Source organism: Pteronotus mesoamericanus, unplaced genomic scaffold (assembly GCF_021234165.1).
Source record: "Pteronotus mesoamericanus isolate MK-2021 breed Mesoamerican mustached bat unplaced genomic scaffold, CSHL_Meso_final contig_220, whole genome shotgun sequence".
Lineage (NCBI taxonomy): Eukaryota > Metazoa > Chordata > Mammalia > Chiroptera > Mormoopidae > Pteronotus > Pteronotus mesoamericanus.
Genome location: NW_026555091.1, coordinates 2327297 through 2344156, shown reverse-complemented (window position 1 = coordinate 2344156; position 16860 = coordinate 2327297). Strand labels below are relative to the sequence as shown.

Here is a 16860-nt window from a genome sequence, read left to right as displayed (position 1 = left end):
TTCCATACGCTAACTCAGTTCATCAAACATACATTTGGCTTGAATTGAAACAATTCACAGGGTTCTGGAGGTAAAGAACAAACAGCCTCTATAACCCCTCAAAAGTGTCTGCCGGATCAAAAGCTTCCCTTTTCGATCCATATTATCTAAAGGAACTGGAACCTAATGGGTGCTTTCACGTTGTTAAATTCTCATCAATGCCAAAAGCAAGACACATGTGGATTTCCTCAAGTGTCATACTTAAAGAACTAGCACCAGCCAGGAAATCACACAGTCCAAGAGCCCAGTTAACAGTACGTCCGAACCAAAGGTAGCATGAAAGGACCCATGCATGATATAACAAAATGTGTAAATGAGCTGAATTCAGACTTTGGGGCGAACATTGAAGAACTGAGTTCTGTTTCTAAGATGCCTCTCTTAGGTAGCACCTCCCAGGCAAAAACGTGGGCCTTCTTGAGCCCCTAAGAACTACCTAGGGACCGTGAACAGAGTGGCTGCTGGAGGAGGCGGCCGCCCCTGGAGCGGACAGGAGGCCTCAGGGAACAGGGGCTGCTGAGAAAGGGCCGCAGGCGTCAGCCCCATGTGCCCAAGCCCAGGGGAAGGGCTCTCAGAGCAAGCGTCCAAGTGCGCCCAAGCGGCTGCCAGTGGTTCCGGACACCAGCTCAGCGAGCGTCCTTCCCCGAGGTCAAGAGCAGACAAAACTGCTGCCCACGCAGTCCGCCCTCTGCCCTGGCGCCTGCGCACCCGCACAGACTGCGCCTGCGGTTTCCTTTGGAGGAATCCCCCCTCCCTGGACAGATGCTGACAAGGAGACACTCTCACAGCTGTGCGGCTGCACATTGCTGGCTGGGTCGGGAGAGACACTGACCATTCCAAGCTGGCCACCAGTGGCCTAAAATTAGAAACAAAGTGCAAGAGGGGTCATGTGGGGAGCCCCACTGCTGCGTTTGGAAGGAGGATGGAAAGGCCCTGGGTGTTGGGTTGCACGACTGGCGGGACTGGCGCGGGACAGCAAGGCAGGGAGTGCGCACATTTCTCCGGCTATCTGGGGGCATCTTCACGATCTGCTGCCTGCGGCTGGGGCCCTTCTCCGTCTCCGGGTTTCCCTACGTGGAGGAGGAACGGAGGACACGGAGGAAGGAACGGCAGGCCGGCGCGCTCGGCGCCGCTGCTGCGCGGGCTGGTAGGCGGAGGGACGCGGACACCCCGTGCTTCTGGAAGCCCACCTGCTTTTGTCGTCACTTTGAGGAGGTAGCCGTCCAGGTCGATGTGGAAGAGCGGCGCCTGCCAGGGCAGCGCGATGCGCGAGCCGTTCCAGCGCACGGTCAGGTGCTGCTGGAGGCTGACGGTGCCGGCGCCCAGCACCAGCTCCACCGACTTGGTCCAGGAGAAGGAGCGGGTCCTGCGCGCGTCGTTCTTCACCAGCACCTGAAAGGGCGAGGCAGGGGAGGAGCAGTCTTTTGTCAAAACGTACTGACACGTCCCCTGAAAGTTAAATGTCCGTCCGTCAAAAGTGTTGTAGTGGGGATCTCCGAATACCGTGCAAACGCCAGGCTCTGCGGATGAGTGAGAGACAAAAGCAGGGTCACAAACCGAGCGCAGGATTCGAAGACAAATCAGGGGTCCCTGCAGTAAACCCGGAAGGGGCGCCCGCCAGGTAAGGGAGGGCCTTACAGAGATGCACTGAGCAAAACCAAGTTTAAAAACAAAAAAGAAAAAGTTTGGTTGGTGGTTTTAAACGTCTGTGCCAAACCTCGTAGGACATGGAATACTTCTGGTGCTTTTATACTTAAAAGTTATTTATTACACTTCTGAACAAGCATCTCTGTTTTGGAGCCTTGGTAGAGTTCTGTGGTCTTAATGTAAGGGATGGAGAAATGGAGCTAAGATAATTTTGTACACAGAACTGGCCTAACTTCATACCCCATATAAACAAGAACAAAGCATAAATAAATAAGAGGCAGCGACACAAATGACAATACATCAAAACATAGTGTTATTTCCATTTAACTAAAAAAACAACAACAACATGGTATTCTACATGCTACTCATGGTTTTAAATGAAAGTATTATATTCAACACATATATTTACTAAAGACAAATAAATAGAATTGCCAAACAGATGCATGTTTCATACATCTAGGAACCAAGGACTGATAAATAGTCTCTATGTGTTTTATAGAAATACAAGGTTCCTATATTTTGATCTGTGCATCAAAATCTAAAGTTGGATAAAAAAATAAATCTTAAAATCCATAATGTAGTAAATTTAACAAATTCCAGTGAATTCATCACTTCGAAATACCTTTAATTTAAATACTTTATGAGACCCAAGTAGAGTTTCACACTTCGGCGTATCTCAAAGATATTTATAGAAAATTAAATATTATCTCTAAGACACAATTTGGTATTGATCTGTTCTCCATCTAAAGGTATTTTATCTGTTTCCAGGAGGCATGAATAACCAGGAAGTGAGGAATTCATTTAGAGAAATTATCCCAAAGGATGAAAAGATCTATAATAAAAAATGCAATTTCCAGTCAACACCAGAACAGGTCAAAACTCTGACAATATTGAATAAGCAGTTGCTCTGCATATCTAAGGGAAGAATTAAGAGTTGAGATAGAAGGAAGATGGGTCAACAGAGCAGGTAGGACCAGTGGGACCCAAGGCAAACATTTGCTTGTAATGTCTACGGTGTTCGGAGAGTAACGTTGTTTTATGCTGTGATATATGTTATTGCAAACATCAATTCTATGTTACTCCATATAAATCACATGCATTGGGAATACGATAGATGAATTGTTCTAGGTTAGCGTTCCTTATCCACATTGGACAGAGACTCGAAAGGAGAGTTTGGGGCATGTGCGACATTTTCAGTGAATGAATGTTGTAAAGAACGTATGGAAGGCACAACTTGGAGAGGAAGGTTAAAGGAGTGGGCAGGAGAGAGAAGCTCTAAAAGGTCCGCAGCAACATCGGAATGCACCTTCCACCTCGGTTTCTTTCTCATCCTTTCCTCGGGGGTGTTCTCCACTGGACTGCAGTTTCACTCCATTTGTTGCTCCACCCCACGCCCACCTCTCTGATCTGGCCAAGGCTTCTCACCAATCTAATCGCCTCATATAGCATTTTTTCAGACCTTTCTCCATGTGATTACTTTCAAAATTGTCTTATCACACATTTCCCTCACATGCTGACTAACAGTCTCTCCCTGGCACAAAATTGGTGCTTTCCGGTTACCAGGGAGCAAGGCAGTCCTCAGAGACTCCCCAAGGGACATGAGGAGAGTTACAAGCAAGAGCTGATACTGCCAGGTGCCACAAAAGGGCCTGACCACCGATGCACTAAATTCAAGAGAAGGGCTTCTTTGGAGTTCTTAACTCCATACACTCAGCAAGAAAGCATGGAACCAATCAAGGCTTGGGAGCTTTGGCGTTTGTAACAGATGGCCCTCAGCTTGAAAAGGGTCAGCGTCCTGGGGAAGGATTTGAAACTATACTCTGGCAGAAATCCTCTCTCGGCTGTGAGCAGGCCCGGGAACACCTCTGTCCTCTGACCAGAGTCGGCAGTAACATCTTCTCCTGAACCCAGGACAACCACAGCTTCCTCTGCTGTTCTGACAACAGTTGCATCAAAGTGATCATTTACAAAAACAACAGCTAACATTTACTGAGAACTCAGTGCACACCCTATGTCCTCTATGCCTACTGATCATAGCTACCTTATAAGAAAACATTTCTTATAAGAAATGTTTAGATTGTCTCCTAATGTTAAACAAACAGCTGAGCACTTGGTAGCAAATCCGTAAAATGGATTATTACCTAGTCGTTGAAAAAGTTTGGGAATAATGTTCATAATTGAGGACATGCTTATCATGAGTTAAGTGAAACATGGGAAAGACACAAAATTCTATCTTAACTGTCTTAAAATAAATACAGAAACACACACACTAAAATTGTAAACTGTGGTTATTTCTTGGTGGCAGAATCATGAGTGATACTTTTTCTTCTTTACGCTTTTCCAAACTTTTTTTTTTTAAGAGTCAAAGTGTGGCTACTTGTAGATAAGGCCAATTTTGTGACAAAGCAAATGCTCAAAAAAGCAACAGGAAAATATACTGTCTCTAGTGGCCCTGGGGAAACCTGAACTTACTCATAGCTGGGCAAAGAGCTTTGAGGACACCAGGGAGACCAGGCAAGGGAAATTACGTGTGAACAGGGCTGTCAAGAAAGATATTTTTCAAGAGGCTCTCACTTGGGGAAGAGAAGGGTTTGGAGATCAGGATGATTTTTCTGTGTAACAGCTATACAGACGAGGCCAACAAAACTTCATGACTACAAAGATGCCTGAGAATTATGTGTTGCATTTGGGGACATTTGCATCATGAGCTAAAATGATTTTGAAACCTTGGCCCTTCTTCCTGGCACCTCAAGGTCCCTATGCCAGATCCCACAGGAGAAGCAAGCACGTGCCCTAAAGGGGGGCTGAAAGTGAGAACCTCGGGGTTGCGCAAATCTGCCTCGCCGAAGAGGGACAAGGCTAGGGAAGCACTTAGGGGACACAGAGAACATTGTATTCTCATAGAATTTTTTTCCAGCAGAAGCCATGAAGGGAGCTGCAATCCAAGATGTCCAGATGTCTGGTCCCACTCTCCTGGAAAGCTTGGGGTGATGGCTGGAGCTAAGTAAACAGATCATTCTACAAATGACCTTGAATACATGCAAGTCAGAGGATGAACGGAAAGTGCGAGTTTACTCTTGGTGGTACTTTTTTCATGGTCCTTTAAGTCAGATCATCAGATGTCATTTTTATTTTGGTTTGTTTTCAATGTATGTATACAAAGGTCTAGGCGAAGGAGAAAAACGATTAGAAGTAAATAAACCCAAATATAAAGAGTGTTTCTTTTTTCTCTTAGGTCATGGAATTGTGGGTGACATTTATTTTCCGTTCTTGTTTATGTGTATTTACATTATTTTTTTTTACATTGACATTCCTTATTTACAATGGCTATGTATACTTTTAGAATTAGAATATTTGCTTTAAAAATTAAAAATATTGAATTAAAACATATTGCTTTGATCTTACATACTTTAATAAGATTGCTATAAGAATTAAGAGAGTCAGGCTGCTTCTGAAAACATAATTCCAATGCTTTTCTCTTAACTTCAACAAGTACATTTATTTCTGCCATGGATATATTTATTCTAATGAAATGCTTTCCTTCTGAGAGCAGTGATTATTCTCAAAACATCCGTCAAAGAAAATTAAGGGGAAATTATACAACTCTATGTTATGAAAAAGAAAATAAGAGAAATTGGGAAGACTCTAAGCCCTTTCCTCTATAACACAACAAAACAAAAACAGAAAAGCATAAGGAAGAAAAAAAAAAGTATCATTCATGGTTCTGCCATCAAGAAATAACCACTGTTTGCAAGTGCGGGATGTGGTGTGTTTGTGTATTTTAACATAGTTAAGATTATCCTGTACATGAAATTTTATTTCCTCTCCATTTAATATGTCACAAGATTTCCCCAGTCACTAAAGTCACTTTGAACACATAGAAAGTGACTTTCACCCTTTGGCCATTGTTTCTGCAAGAAGATAATTCTCTCCAACTCATCCTACCACACACAGGCAGGCCAGTGTATTTCCAGAGAAGTGTTCTAACCACGAGCAAGTCTATGAGATGAAAAACAAAGCTGTAAACTTTTCTCCATACAAATGGCAGGGAATCGGGCCCTGCTGGACGCCAGGATCCCTGGGTCATGCAGGGGCTACCGGGAACCCCCAGTGGGTAAGAGTTGTCATCATAATGTCAAGTTCAGGCCAAGAACCAGGAAAGGCCTGGGTCAGGAACACTGCTCTTAACGTAAGCCCCCGTGGTATTGGCCTAGGCGTCTTCTGAAAGTCATGTGAGCGTCTGATATAAAAAGGCTGCGTGCGACCTGAACTTCCCCATCGGGGGGAGGCCCCGACAGCTGTTGCTCCCAGGGGACCCGAGGTCCCACCAAGGGGCACCGGGATTCCTATAAGACTTGACATCCTTGGCTTCTTAAATCAAGAACTTAATCTAACTTGACTGTGTGAACGTGGGAAGAAGGGGACAGCGGGTCTCTTTCTACCAGTTAATAAATCTACATAAAAAAACTAAATTTTAAGAAAGCTGCATAGGCACCTGAACCTAATATTTAAAAAAAAAAGTTACCTAGGGATATTGTTAAGAAGGTAACTTTCCTTTTACATAGTTTCTACAACCCCATACCCTTACCAACTTCAAACAGAAGAGCAAAGGAAACCATCCCTACGTTCAAGACCTGATCCGAATTAAATCTAACCCTAAAGCCATGGCTGACATTCTGGGCCTCCAGCTGAGCTCCCTTCTTGCCCAACTCTCACCTCCGCCCTTGGATGGCCTGCGCCTGCCCTGCCCTTGACCCCTCCCAGCACAGTGGCCCTTCAGCTCCTGGCTCCAGTGCCAGCTCACGCAGCAACTTCCTGGACGCCTCGCATTTCTAAATCCCTAAAGCAAAGCTGACCACATAGCTCAGATGTTCGGGACAGTCTTAATTTCAAATACTCTACCCTGGAGACACATTACATTTTTCAGTTTGGGGGTTAAAAATAGGGCCACCAAACCCATAGCATGGTTATGATAATCAATTTCTACCTAGCTTATAGTTATAATGCCTTAAACTCTTTATATAAAGCAAGTCTTCAATTCCTTATATGTAAATTTGATTTATACTTCTCAGTGCCTAGCACACTGCCCTGTATATTGGAGAGACATGTGTGTGTGCATATGTGTATATACGCAATTATAATATAATATATTATGTTATGTATTATGTTTTTATATATTATATTATATATTATATATAATCTTTGCATTATAGCAATGCCTGGTACAATACCTATTAAGAATCAATAAATATTAGTTGAATGAATGAGCTAATTAATTAAAGAATATATTTTAGTGAAAAAAAATAAACTGCCCCCACTGAACTTACTAAAATAGATAAGTAGAATAATTGGCATATGACAGGTAATCAACAGAATTTTGCTTAATCAATTAACTTAATAATTATTGCTCTCAGAACAAAAAATCAAGGCTGCAACTGGAATTCAGGGTGCTGATCAGCTGCCCTTGAGAAGGGGAGTGATCCTCCATCATCCAGGCCAAACTAATGTTATCACAGGGGGCGCTACACAGGGAAAGGCAGGAGCGGGGGGGGGGGGGGCGGGGCACCGCGAGGCAGCACGAGAGGGACTCAGCCCACCTCCATGGCTTTGCGGATGGAAGGAGGCCTCGAATCAAGACCTGCAGGCGGCCTCTAGAAGCTGGACAAACAAGGAAGCAAATTCTGCCCTAAACTTGCAGAAGGGCAGGCCTGCCCACACCTCGATTTTGGCCCATTTGGATCCATTTCAGACTTCGGACCTCCAGAACTTGTAAGATAATAGATGCGTATTGTTTTAAGCCACTAAGTTTGTAGTCATTTGTTGTAGCCACAATAAGAAACTCATAAACTCGGCAAAAACCCACACAGCCGGTCTAAAGCGATGAGTGTCTGTCAGGCCCTGTGCCGGATGCTCCCCGCATTTTTCACTGCCGCCTTTAATCTTTCATGTTATTACCCGGACTTCTTAGCCATGAATTTGGAGAGGTCGTCATGTTGCCCGTGGTCACTCCGCCAAGTAAAGAGATCGTCCAGCCCAGTCTCTGCCGTTCTGAAGCCAGTGCCTGCCCCGCCGTGACCCCAGGCTTCCACTTGCACCCGACACCACTGCACCCTGTGCAGCTGTGGTTAACTAGCAGGGATCAGAGCTCTTTGGGAATCTGGAGAAATGTGTGGATGCTCTTCCCCGCAAATGCACAAGTGAATCCACTCAAGTGTAGAGGTTCATGGACACCCTGTCCCAAGGCTGATCAGTAACCTCCTAGGAGCCCATGAACTACAGGTAAAGAATATCTGTCTAGAAGTTCATTATAGACTATATTCTATGTTGTTTTTTAAATCCTCACCCAAGGATATGTTTATTAATTTCGAGGAGAGAGAGACAGTGACAGAGACAGAGAGAGATCAGTTGCCTCCCGGACACACCCCACCCGGGGGCTGAACCTGCAACATTTTGGGGTATGGGATGACACTCCAAGTAACTGAGCCACCCGGCCAGAGTTACGCTTTTCTTATTTAATGTATTTATATTTCTTCTCCCAGCCCCATTAGAGGTTCCTAACCTCAGGGCCTGCATCCGCTTTTCATCCGTGTCCTCCTGGGCACCTTCCAGAATGCTGGAAACTCACCGAATGTTAATACACACTTGTTACGGAAGATGCGTTTTTGCCATTCTCATCACCCAAGCTCTAACCTTAAAATGTCTGCTCTCTTTAAACTAGAAATCGTCGTTTATCAAGTAAGAGAGTTGTGCGTCCGAGCTGAAGAGATGAGTTTCACATCTCCACGTGGACCTGGCTTCCAGTTTGAAAGCCACCTTGGAGCTTTGCAAACACTCCCTGCTTTGAAAAGAGCCCTGGAATTGCATCCCAGTCTTGCCACTTAATGACTACAAAACCATGGACCAGCCACCTACAAACCTCAGTGTGTTCGCTGACAGCATGTGGGTCTAAGAACAGCTGCTATGAAGGGCAGTTAGAAAGATAAAGGGAACATTGCAGGGGTGCTTAGATGCTCAGAAAGTAGTCATTGTGAGTGTTATTATGATGAATTCCATGAAAATCCAGCAAGTAGCAATCCACTGCTGGCTAAAGCGGGGTGGGATAAGGCTGAACATATGTATATAAAGTGTACATCTGTTGAAATTTTGAGTTCATCCACAAAATGTTGACCTGGGGCTAGACTGGAGTGCGCCTTCTAGGCCAAAAAAGGATGTTAATAAAGTCATAGGCATGGAAAAGATCGCAACTGGCACAAGAAGATCAAGAGACCAATCTGACAGGAGTGGGGAGTTGCTTGGAGACGTGGGAGAACCCAAGCTGTCTAAATAAATTGGCCTGAGATTGATTGCCAGCCTGAGAGGTTGAAATATATTCCAAAGAACCAACATTTCTCAACGTGCTTTCCTACGAGACATCAATCCTGCCTGTGGCTCTGCCAAAATAAGTAGAAATAAACAAAAGCTCTGTAGCTCAAATTAGTTCACGGGGTTCTCTATTCTCCATCGCCCTCCTGGAAGTTTACCCGGTGCCCTGGCTGGCAAGAGCGGGCTCTGAGAATTCTGCAGTAAGGAAAAGCATTTCAGTTTACTTGACCCGGCATTTCCCGAATGTATTCAATCATAGACTCTTGTTTTGAAAACATTACTCATGACTATCCCTCAGCACCAACGTTTTATAAAACAAACTTTGGGGAGCGGTGCAAGAAACCAGGGCAGGAAGCTGGCGTCGGCTTGCGCGAGAGCCAGCGTGGGGCTCTGACAGCTGCAGGCGGAAAGAAAGGCTGAAGGAGGAAAGGCAGAAATTAGTTGCAGTCAGTGGGATGAGGGTCTGGCTGCCGTGGAAATGGGAAGAAAATTATTTGTTAGAAAAACAAGGCAAAGAGACGATCCACCGGACTTGACGACTGATGAGCAACACACGAGAGAAATGCCAAAAGTATGAGAAAGAACATCGAGGCGCCCAACCTGTGCAGCTGGGATTGTGGGGGGGCCGCCAGCATTCAGTCAATACACAGGGGCTGGAAACAGGCACAGAGCCCTCCGTCCAACTCCCGACACAGAGAATTTGGAGAATCAAAGGTAACACTGGTTAATAAAATTCAAATGCCGTACTCGAAAGAAGAATGGTGTCTCCAAAAAAAAATTGGAAGACATCTGCCATATCTGCATCTTCTCAAGAAGTCCTATGTTGGGGACCTCGAGGTTCGGGTAAATCTGAAACCAGAATGAGAGAGTAGCTCCAGAAGTGTGCCGTGGAGGCAGGCAGGGCTATGAGCTTATAGGATGGAAAGGCAAAAAATCAGAGCAGGAGGTATGTGTACCGAGGAGAGGACGAAACGGCACAACGGAGGCATGGAGTGGGGGCTGGGCCTGTGGTATGGAGAAAAGAGGGCATATCCATAAACATGAACTTCACACCGAAGGGAACTAGGGAGTGCACCTCACGCATCATTTCTCCAAACTCCCCGGGAAGGCTAGAGCTCACGTATTGTAATCCAAGAGTCTGGAGAGGTTAAGTGACCTCCTAAACATAGATAAGGTTTTAAAAGGTGAGCACATACAACTGCTTTCAAATAGAAGTCCTTAGTCACGGAGAGAGAAAAGGAATTGGCAAGCTTTATATGCATTGCAAGGCAAGCCTCCAGAACGAATAAAAATGTAGTCCATAGAGAATATAAAACAGTGCTTGAAAATTTGGGCTTTGGAGTCTCATGGGCAAGGGTATTACCCTATTTAATGGCTCAGATCCTCATATCTCTTGTCTGTAAAGTGGGGATAACAATAGCTTTCACTTCGTGGATCACTGTGCGGATTAAATGACAGGTCGCACAGAGAGCGTTTATCACGGTGCCTGACACAGACTTCCACTCAATAAATCACTGCTGGTAACAGGAGCAATTTAGTGCCAGCAGGAAAGCAATTGTTCTTATTTTGCTCATAGGAGATGTGACCCTCAAAGAGAAATAAATCTGCCTCAGCTAAGCATACAGTAATGTGCAATTTATTATACAGCATTACCTATGGAGCACACGTTTCAGTTTCAGAGTTGGGGGTTTGTAGCCTCTGTTTGTGTTCTGTATGTGCACCCTGTTAAAGGGTTTTAGTCCCTAGTGCTTTCAGTCAAAATCGGGTTCCAGCATCTTTCCTGAGATTCAAGATGGCGGCCTTGGCTAAATCTGGCAATGGATTTATATCTCTGTGTACAAAGTATATTTTTCAAAACTAGGCAAGAAATTCACTTTTAATTGAATGATTTAATAATGGTATATTGAGGTTAAAAATAACTTTCCCAAGCAAAGATCCAGGGGAACCATATGATATAACAGAATAAATATTAGACTAGGAGGATTAAGGGGAAAAAAAAAAAGCATGCTCCTGTCCCAGTATTTCCAGTTAATACTATAGTGAATATGAACCTTCGTTTCCTTACCTAAGAAGTGGGAGGGCTGCCTTGGCCCAGTGGCTCAACTGGGTGAAGCACTGTCCCATTCATCAAAAGGTCACAGGTTCGATTCCTGGTTGGGGCACATGCATAGATTGTGGACTTGATCCCCAGTCAGGGCATGTATGGGAGGCAACCAATCAAAGTTTGTCTCTTTCTCTCTCTCTCTCTCTCTCTCTCTCTCTCTCATCAGTGGCTGTGTCCACAGGTGAGGATTTAAACAAAAAGCTAGTGGGAGGGCTGACCTCACAGGTAAATCCCATCCATTATACAATCCCATGGTGCTAAAATGCTAATGAGCTCGTGTGACAGAGTGCTCTTTCTCACGCCTGGTGGAAATTATACACAATTAATTTCAGTTTAAAATTATACACAGTTTAATATTGTAAGTAAAAAAATTGGGGAGATCATCGCTTACCACTGGAAATGCCTCAATCCTGAGTTGTCAGGATGAAAAAATACCAGGAAAAGTGAGTGGACATGGAAAACAAAGCCAGTTTGATGCACCTCTGAGAGCTGGAGCACCTGAGAACGTGGTCAGACCTGGGGGGCGGGGGGCAGGGGCGGGGTCACTGGGCAGACAGAGGCCTGCGTACTTCAGTCTACATTTCTTCTGGATGGAGTAGGGAAACCACTACTGAATTGGAAATGTCTCCCAACATCCTTCTCCACTGTCCAGTCCTCACCAGCGGTAAATCCTTGTAGACTCTCTCTCCTTCCTAACTGCAACTGGTTATCAAAGTGAACAAAATGACCAAGATGACAATGGAAGAAATTCCCGCCGAGGCCCTGGGGCCAGACTTCCTTGTAGGAATGCAGGCTCCACCGCTTACCTCGGGCATCCCTGTTAATAATCACTAAACCTCCCGGACCAGAAGAGGGCTGAGAGAATTCAGTAAGATCAAATGAGAGAGTTCCTTGAGGCTACGTAAATATTAGCTCCTGCTGCTCCTGCTGCTGGTATGATTGTTGCTGCTGTTATTGGATGGTGAGGATGAATGATGGTGACGATGACTGTTGACTACACAGTCAGAACTGATGGGTGCTATCACTCTGTGGGTGGTGAATAAAAGAGGAGCCTTAATAACTTCAGGCTCCTCCTTCAACTGTGTACCAAGTCACAGCCAGAAAACCTAAAATAACGATATCCCTTAGGACAGAAGAGCATGTAAAATAAAACAAACTGATGTCCACACCCTCCCTCCAAGGCTCCTGCCAGGGTGGGCTTTCCTAGCCGCCATGAGTAAGGTGGTTGGGTTTTACTTGCCACCCCGCCTGCTGGTGGGGACACGGGAGCAGTGACGCCCCAGCTCCAGATGCTCCTGCAGAAACTTTGGTGGCCTCTGGGCTTCCCACGCCCTTGGCAGGGCTAAAGGCAACACCACTAATTCTTATTCTACAAGCGTCTTGAGCTCTGGTTTCAAATTTCCTTGCTCTCCCCAGTTAAGGACGGACTCTTGGCGTTAAGGGACCTGGAGTTGCTTATAGTCTCAGAGGCCAGAAACCTTGCTCAAGCTCAGAATTAGTAATTTGCAGAACCTCTGTCCGGGAAAATTTCTCATAAATGGGGCTCCAAGGTCACCATGTTCATTAAGTGGTTGCTGTATCCCCCCTCCCCGCCCCCCGCAGCTACCCTTTAACTGGCGATGTCTGCAGGCATGCCCAGAGACTTTTAAGTATGATGTGCCAAAACTGGCCGGGGCACTTCCACAGCGCCCATGGTGGGTGCATGAAGCAGGCTGGGGGAGGGGGTGGGGGGCCTCCACACAGCAGGCTCACCAGGCAGTGCACAGCTGGAAACTAACCCTTGGGGGATTTAAAGAGGTCACCTGGCAACTGTGAGCCTCCTTGCACCCTGAGTTGCTGGAATCTGATATTTCCTGTTACTTGCGGAACATGTAGTTGAGGTTATTTCAATTAAATGCACATCTGTGCTCAGTATAGTCCTACCCGGCCCTGTGTTATGTAACCATGAACTTTCCTTCTGGGTTGGGATCCTAGCTGCAGGCGCAGCTCAGTGAATCTGAGACCTGGAGTCCCGGCTGGGCACTCAGGCGGTGCTGCCTCTGGCTGTGCCTGGCCTTGCAGATGGTCAAGAGGGTAAATTCTCTCTCATTGTCTCTCTATCTCTCTTTGTCTTTTGTTCTCTCTCCTTCTCTAGACACACACACATCTCTCTCTTATCAGCGAAAAGTTTGCTCCTAAGAATTATTTCCATGTCTGAAAACAGACATTCTGCCCGCAAAGCATTTATCTGTTAGGTCACTGTGGGTGGTCAAGTCAAGATTCTGCCACCCATGGTTCGCCAATACACAGGAGAATAACACCTCACATAAACCAAGTGCAACACACAAGGACCGCTGGCCTTCTCGGCACCTCACTGTCGGTCCGTGGTGCTCAGTCCAGGCACAGTGGGATTCACTCTGGGCTGTCGCTCATACTTTGGCAAGAAGTAGCACTTCCACAAAAGCTTTATAAAGTTTGTTTAGCTCACTTGCAATATTTTATTTTAAATAATTCACCCAGACCGAATTTAATTCTTTTCTGTTGGAAAAGGAGAATGTCCCATGTTAATAGAACACAGCAATGCTTTTCATAGTTCCTTCAGGTCTAATTTTAAGAGGATTCCTTTGCCCCCATCCCCACCCCAATTTTGATAGAATCACTACTGTCCTCTCAGACAACTGGTTAGTGCCTCAATTACTGCTTCCTACCTACAGAATTGTCAATTAACCACTATCTCTGACTGTCGCTAGGAGAGGCCAATAACATGTTCTGCACCATGAATTCATTTCCTCTTTACCTTGCAGAGGTCTGAACAGCCCCAAGTACTACCAAGACAGACTAACTCTGTCAATAAGGCAGGCATTCTGTGGGACTTTAGAAACAGATGATGCAATGTCACCACTGCTGAAATAGGGTGACATACAGCTCACTATTACAGATAATCAAAGCAAAACTTAGGGTAGCGACACTATGTAATCAACCCATTTCATGTATGTGTGAATGGGCGGATGGATGGATCTAAGTACTTATTCCTGCCTCCTGCCCAAAAGAACTGTGAGGAGTTTATAGGTGTACATACTAAGGGATTTGCCACACGGAAGGGCAGATGTAGAAGATGAAGCCGGAAGTGAGCTTATTACTCAGAGATGCAGCCATTAGAGGCAGGCTGCACATGAACTTCTAGCTTCCTAGCAACTAAAGCAAAGATGGTGACTTGCAATTCATCAAGATATAATTATGCCTTTATATTTTTTAAAAAAATATTTTATTTATTTTTAGAGAGGGGGGAAAGGAGGAAGAGAGGGAGAAAAACATCCATGTGTGGTTGCCTCTTATGCGCCCCCTACTGGGGACCTGGCCTGCAGCCCAGGCATGTGCCCTGACTGAGAATTGAACCCACAACCCTTTGCTTTACCGTCTGGTGCTCAGTCCACTGAGCCACACCAGCCAAGGCTCCTTTATACTTTTTTGTATGGCTAGGCAATGAAACTACAGAACTACGTTCAATGAACTCCAGAGGCTTCTAGTCTTCTGTGTTTCACTCCCACAGAGGGGCGCCCTTGCCTCCTTCTCCCGCTGCAGCTAATCACAGCGTGCTGAGAGGGTGTTACTGTTACTAGTACTGCAAGTGTTCATTTCCGTATTCACCTTTGCTGGGAGTATCAGTGGCTCTCAAGCAGGGATGATTTTGCTCCCTAGGAGACATTTGGCCATGTCTAGAGACCTTGTCAATTGCTGTAACCTTAGAGACAGGAGTGTGACTGCGTCTATTTGGTAGAGACCAGAGATGCTGCTAAACATCATACAATGCGCAGGCCAGGCCCACAACAAAGAGTGAATTATCCGGCCAGACTATCAGTAATGATGAGGTTAGAAATCCTGCAGTAACTAAAGGGTAAGTATGTGTGTGATTTTGTTTGAATAAAATGGAAATCAGTCATTTTTCTGGTTTTAGAGAATAGTGGCCTTAGTTTTCACTTCAGCCTCCATTCGTCTGCTCTAGAAACCCATATATCAGAAGAGATTTCAGAATTGGTGGAAGGGGTAAAAAACAAGCCCAAACTTTTCACCTGGACCCTGGTTATAATAACAAGTGAACTTCAAAATAGGAGCCCTTCCGGCCACGGCTAAAGGACAGCAGAACAAGTCTACCTGGAAGTGTTATGAAGGTCTGGGCATTGCTTAAAACAATGGGAAGTCACCCCATCTCTTAACTCAATGAGAACAAACAAATTTTGCCCAAATAGAATGTGTTTTACAGGCCCAGTGGAATAGCTGCTGGACAGCAGGCAAGAGTAAACAGAGGGAGCGAACACGGAGGGAAATGGCGGAAATAGCCGTGTGATGATCTCATGCAGAACCCCATGCCGGGGCTCCTCCCACCCCGACCTGCTGGAGGCAGGTGCACCGAGTTCATGGCCTCCTGGGCGCCCCTCCAGCTGGGTGGCTTTCACTCTTGCCGATTGTGTCTATCGGCGACAGAGGTTGTGGGCTCCTTCACGTGTTTCACATAATATTTAATATGGCTGGTTGAAACCTTGGTTTGATTGTGTCATGCTCATCCTTCTATTTCTCTTTTTTTCCCCCCTAGTAAACCACCAGTATTCTAGATATGGAAAGACTAACCCATCATGGGCAAACCAATAATGAAATGCAGCTTTTCTCTCAACTCTCTCCATAATCACCGTCTTGACTCTTCGAAGATAAAGTCAGGGGATTCAGGAGGCAGGCTGTTTTTCTGTATGAGGCTGGCCATGTGTTTCTGTGAACACGGCCATGTGTTTTTGGGAAGCGGCGTGATGGGCATATGTAACCTATCTGTGCTCACGCAAACTGAAAGGTTCGTGAGAAAGTCAGGGGAGCTCCTTTGAAGTCTGCCTCCGCTTCAACTAGGAGATGCAACACTTTCTAGGGAAAGGCAAACAACTCCGCCGACACGGGTATGGAAAGCCATCCATTTAGACTCGACTCCGCTCACCCAGAAGGGACTGGGGCTAGAGGCGGCCTCCAAACCATCTGTGAACGCAGTTTCCTCAGAGAGGCTGGAAGGGTGATTAAGTGTAATAGCTTATCCGTGTATTTCAAAATCCCCTGCTGTGTTAATCAGCCAAATCGGCCTGCCCTAGTTCCTGGGCTCCACTGAGTCATATTTTATTGGCCTCCTTTGAGTTATTTTACTGCATTTGCTCTAAAGAAATATTCCTTTATGAAATCTATAATTTAATTTTCATGGATTCAATTAGTACTTTTATGCAGTGTATAATGTAAAATTATTTAACAGCTCTCCATCTCAAGACTTCATGACATCATATGTGTATATTATATATAAAATAACGTAATGATATGACATAGATAATAACATATATCTCACATACATATATATGTAAAATCTCTGTATCTATTGTCCAAAGTACGTCAGACAAGCGAAATAAACAAACCAGTCCCCACGTGAAGGCCGCTTTCAACCATCCACAAAGCCCATTTCTCTCAGCCTGACTGGCTCCTAAAATGCTTTCTAATAGATTTGATGGCTTTGTTAATTCTGCTTTTCATAGTTGAAAACTAATTAGATTGGGTCATTACTATTTCTCCTCTTGCCAAGAAACACTTCAGAAAGCTATCTCAACGCCATACGAATTTGAGGAAGTCATTAAATTTGCTACTAGATCCAGGCAGCCACCTGCCCATGGGGAGGACACGGGGCGTGTTGCTCTGCATGATCTGTGTGATTA

At 45.2% G+C, this 16860-nt stretch overlaps 1 protein-coding gene across 2 annotated transcripts in view; it reads right to left on the bottom strand.

The window, feature by feature from the left end:
- The window catches only part of BMPER (BMP binding endothelial regulator), a 215849-nt gene that overhangs the window by 67695 nt on the left and 131294 nt on the right, over nt 1-16860 (bottom strand). For both annotated transcript variants that reach the window (XM_054571349.1, XM_054571350.1), the window contains one exon: nt 1227-1556. In XM_054571349.1, coding sequence (XP_054427324.1) covers nt 1227-1556 — 330 coding nt within the window. The remainder of the gene's footprint in view (nt 1-1226; nt 1557-16860) is intronic.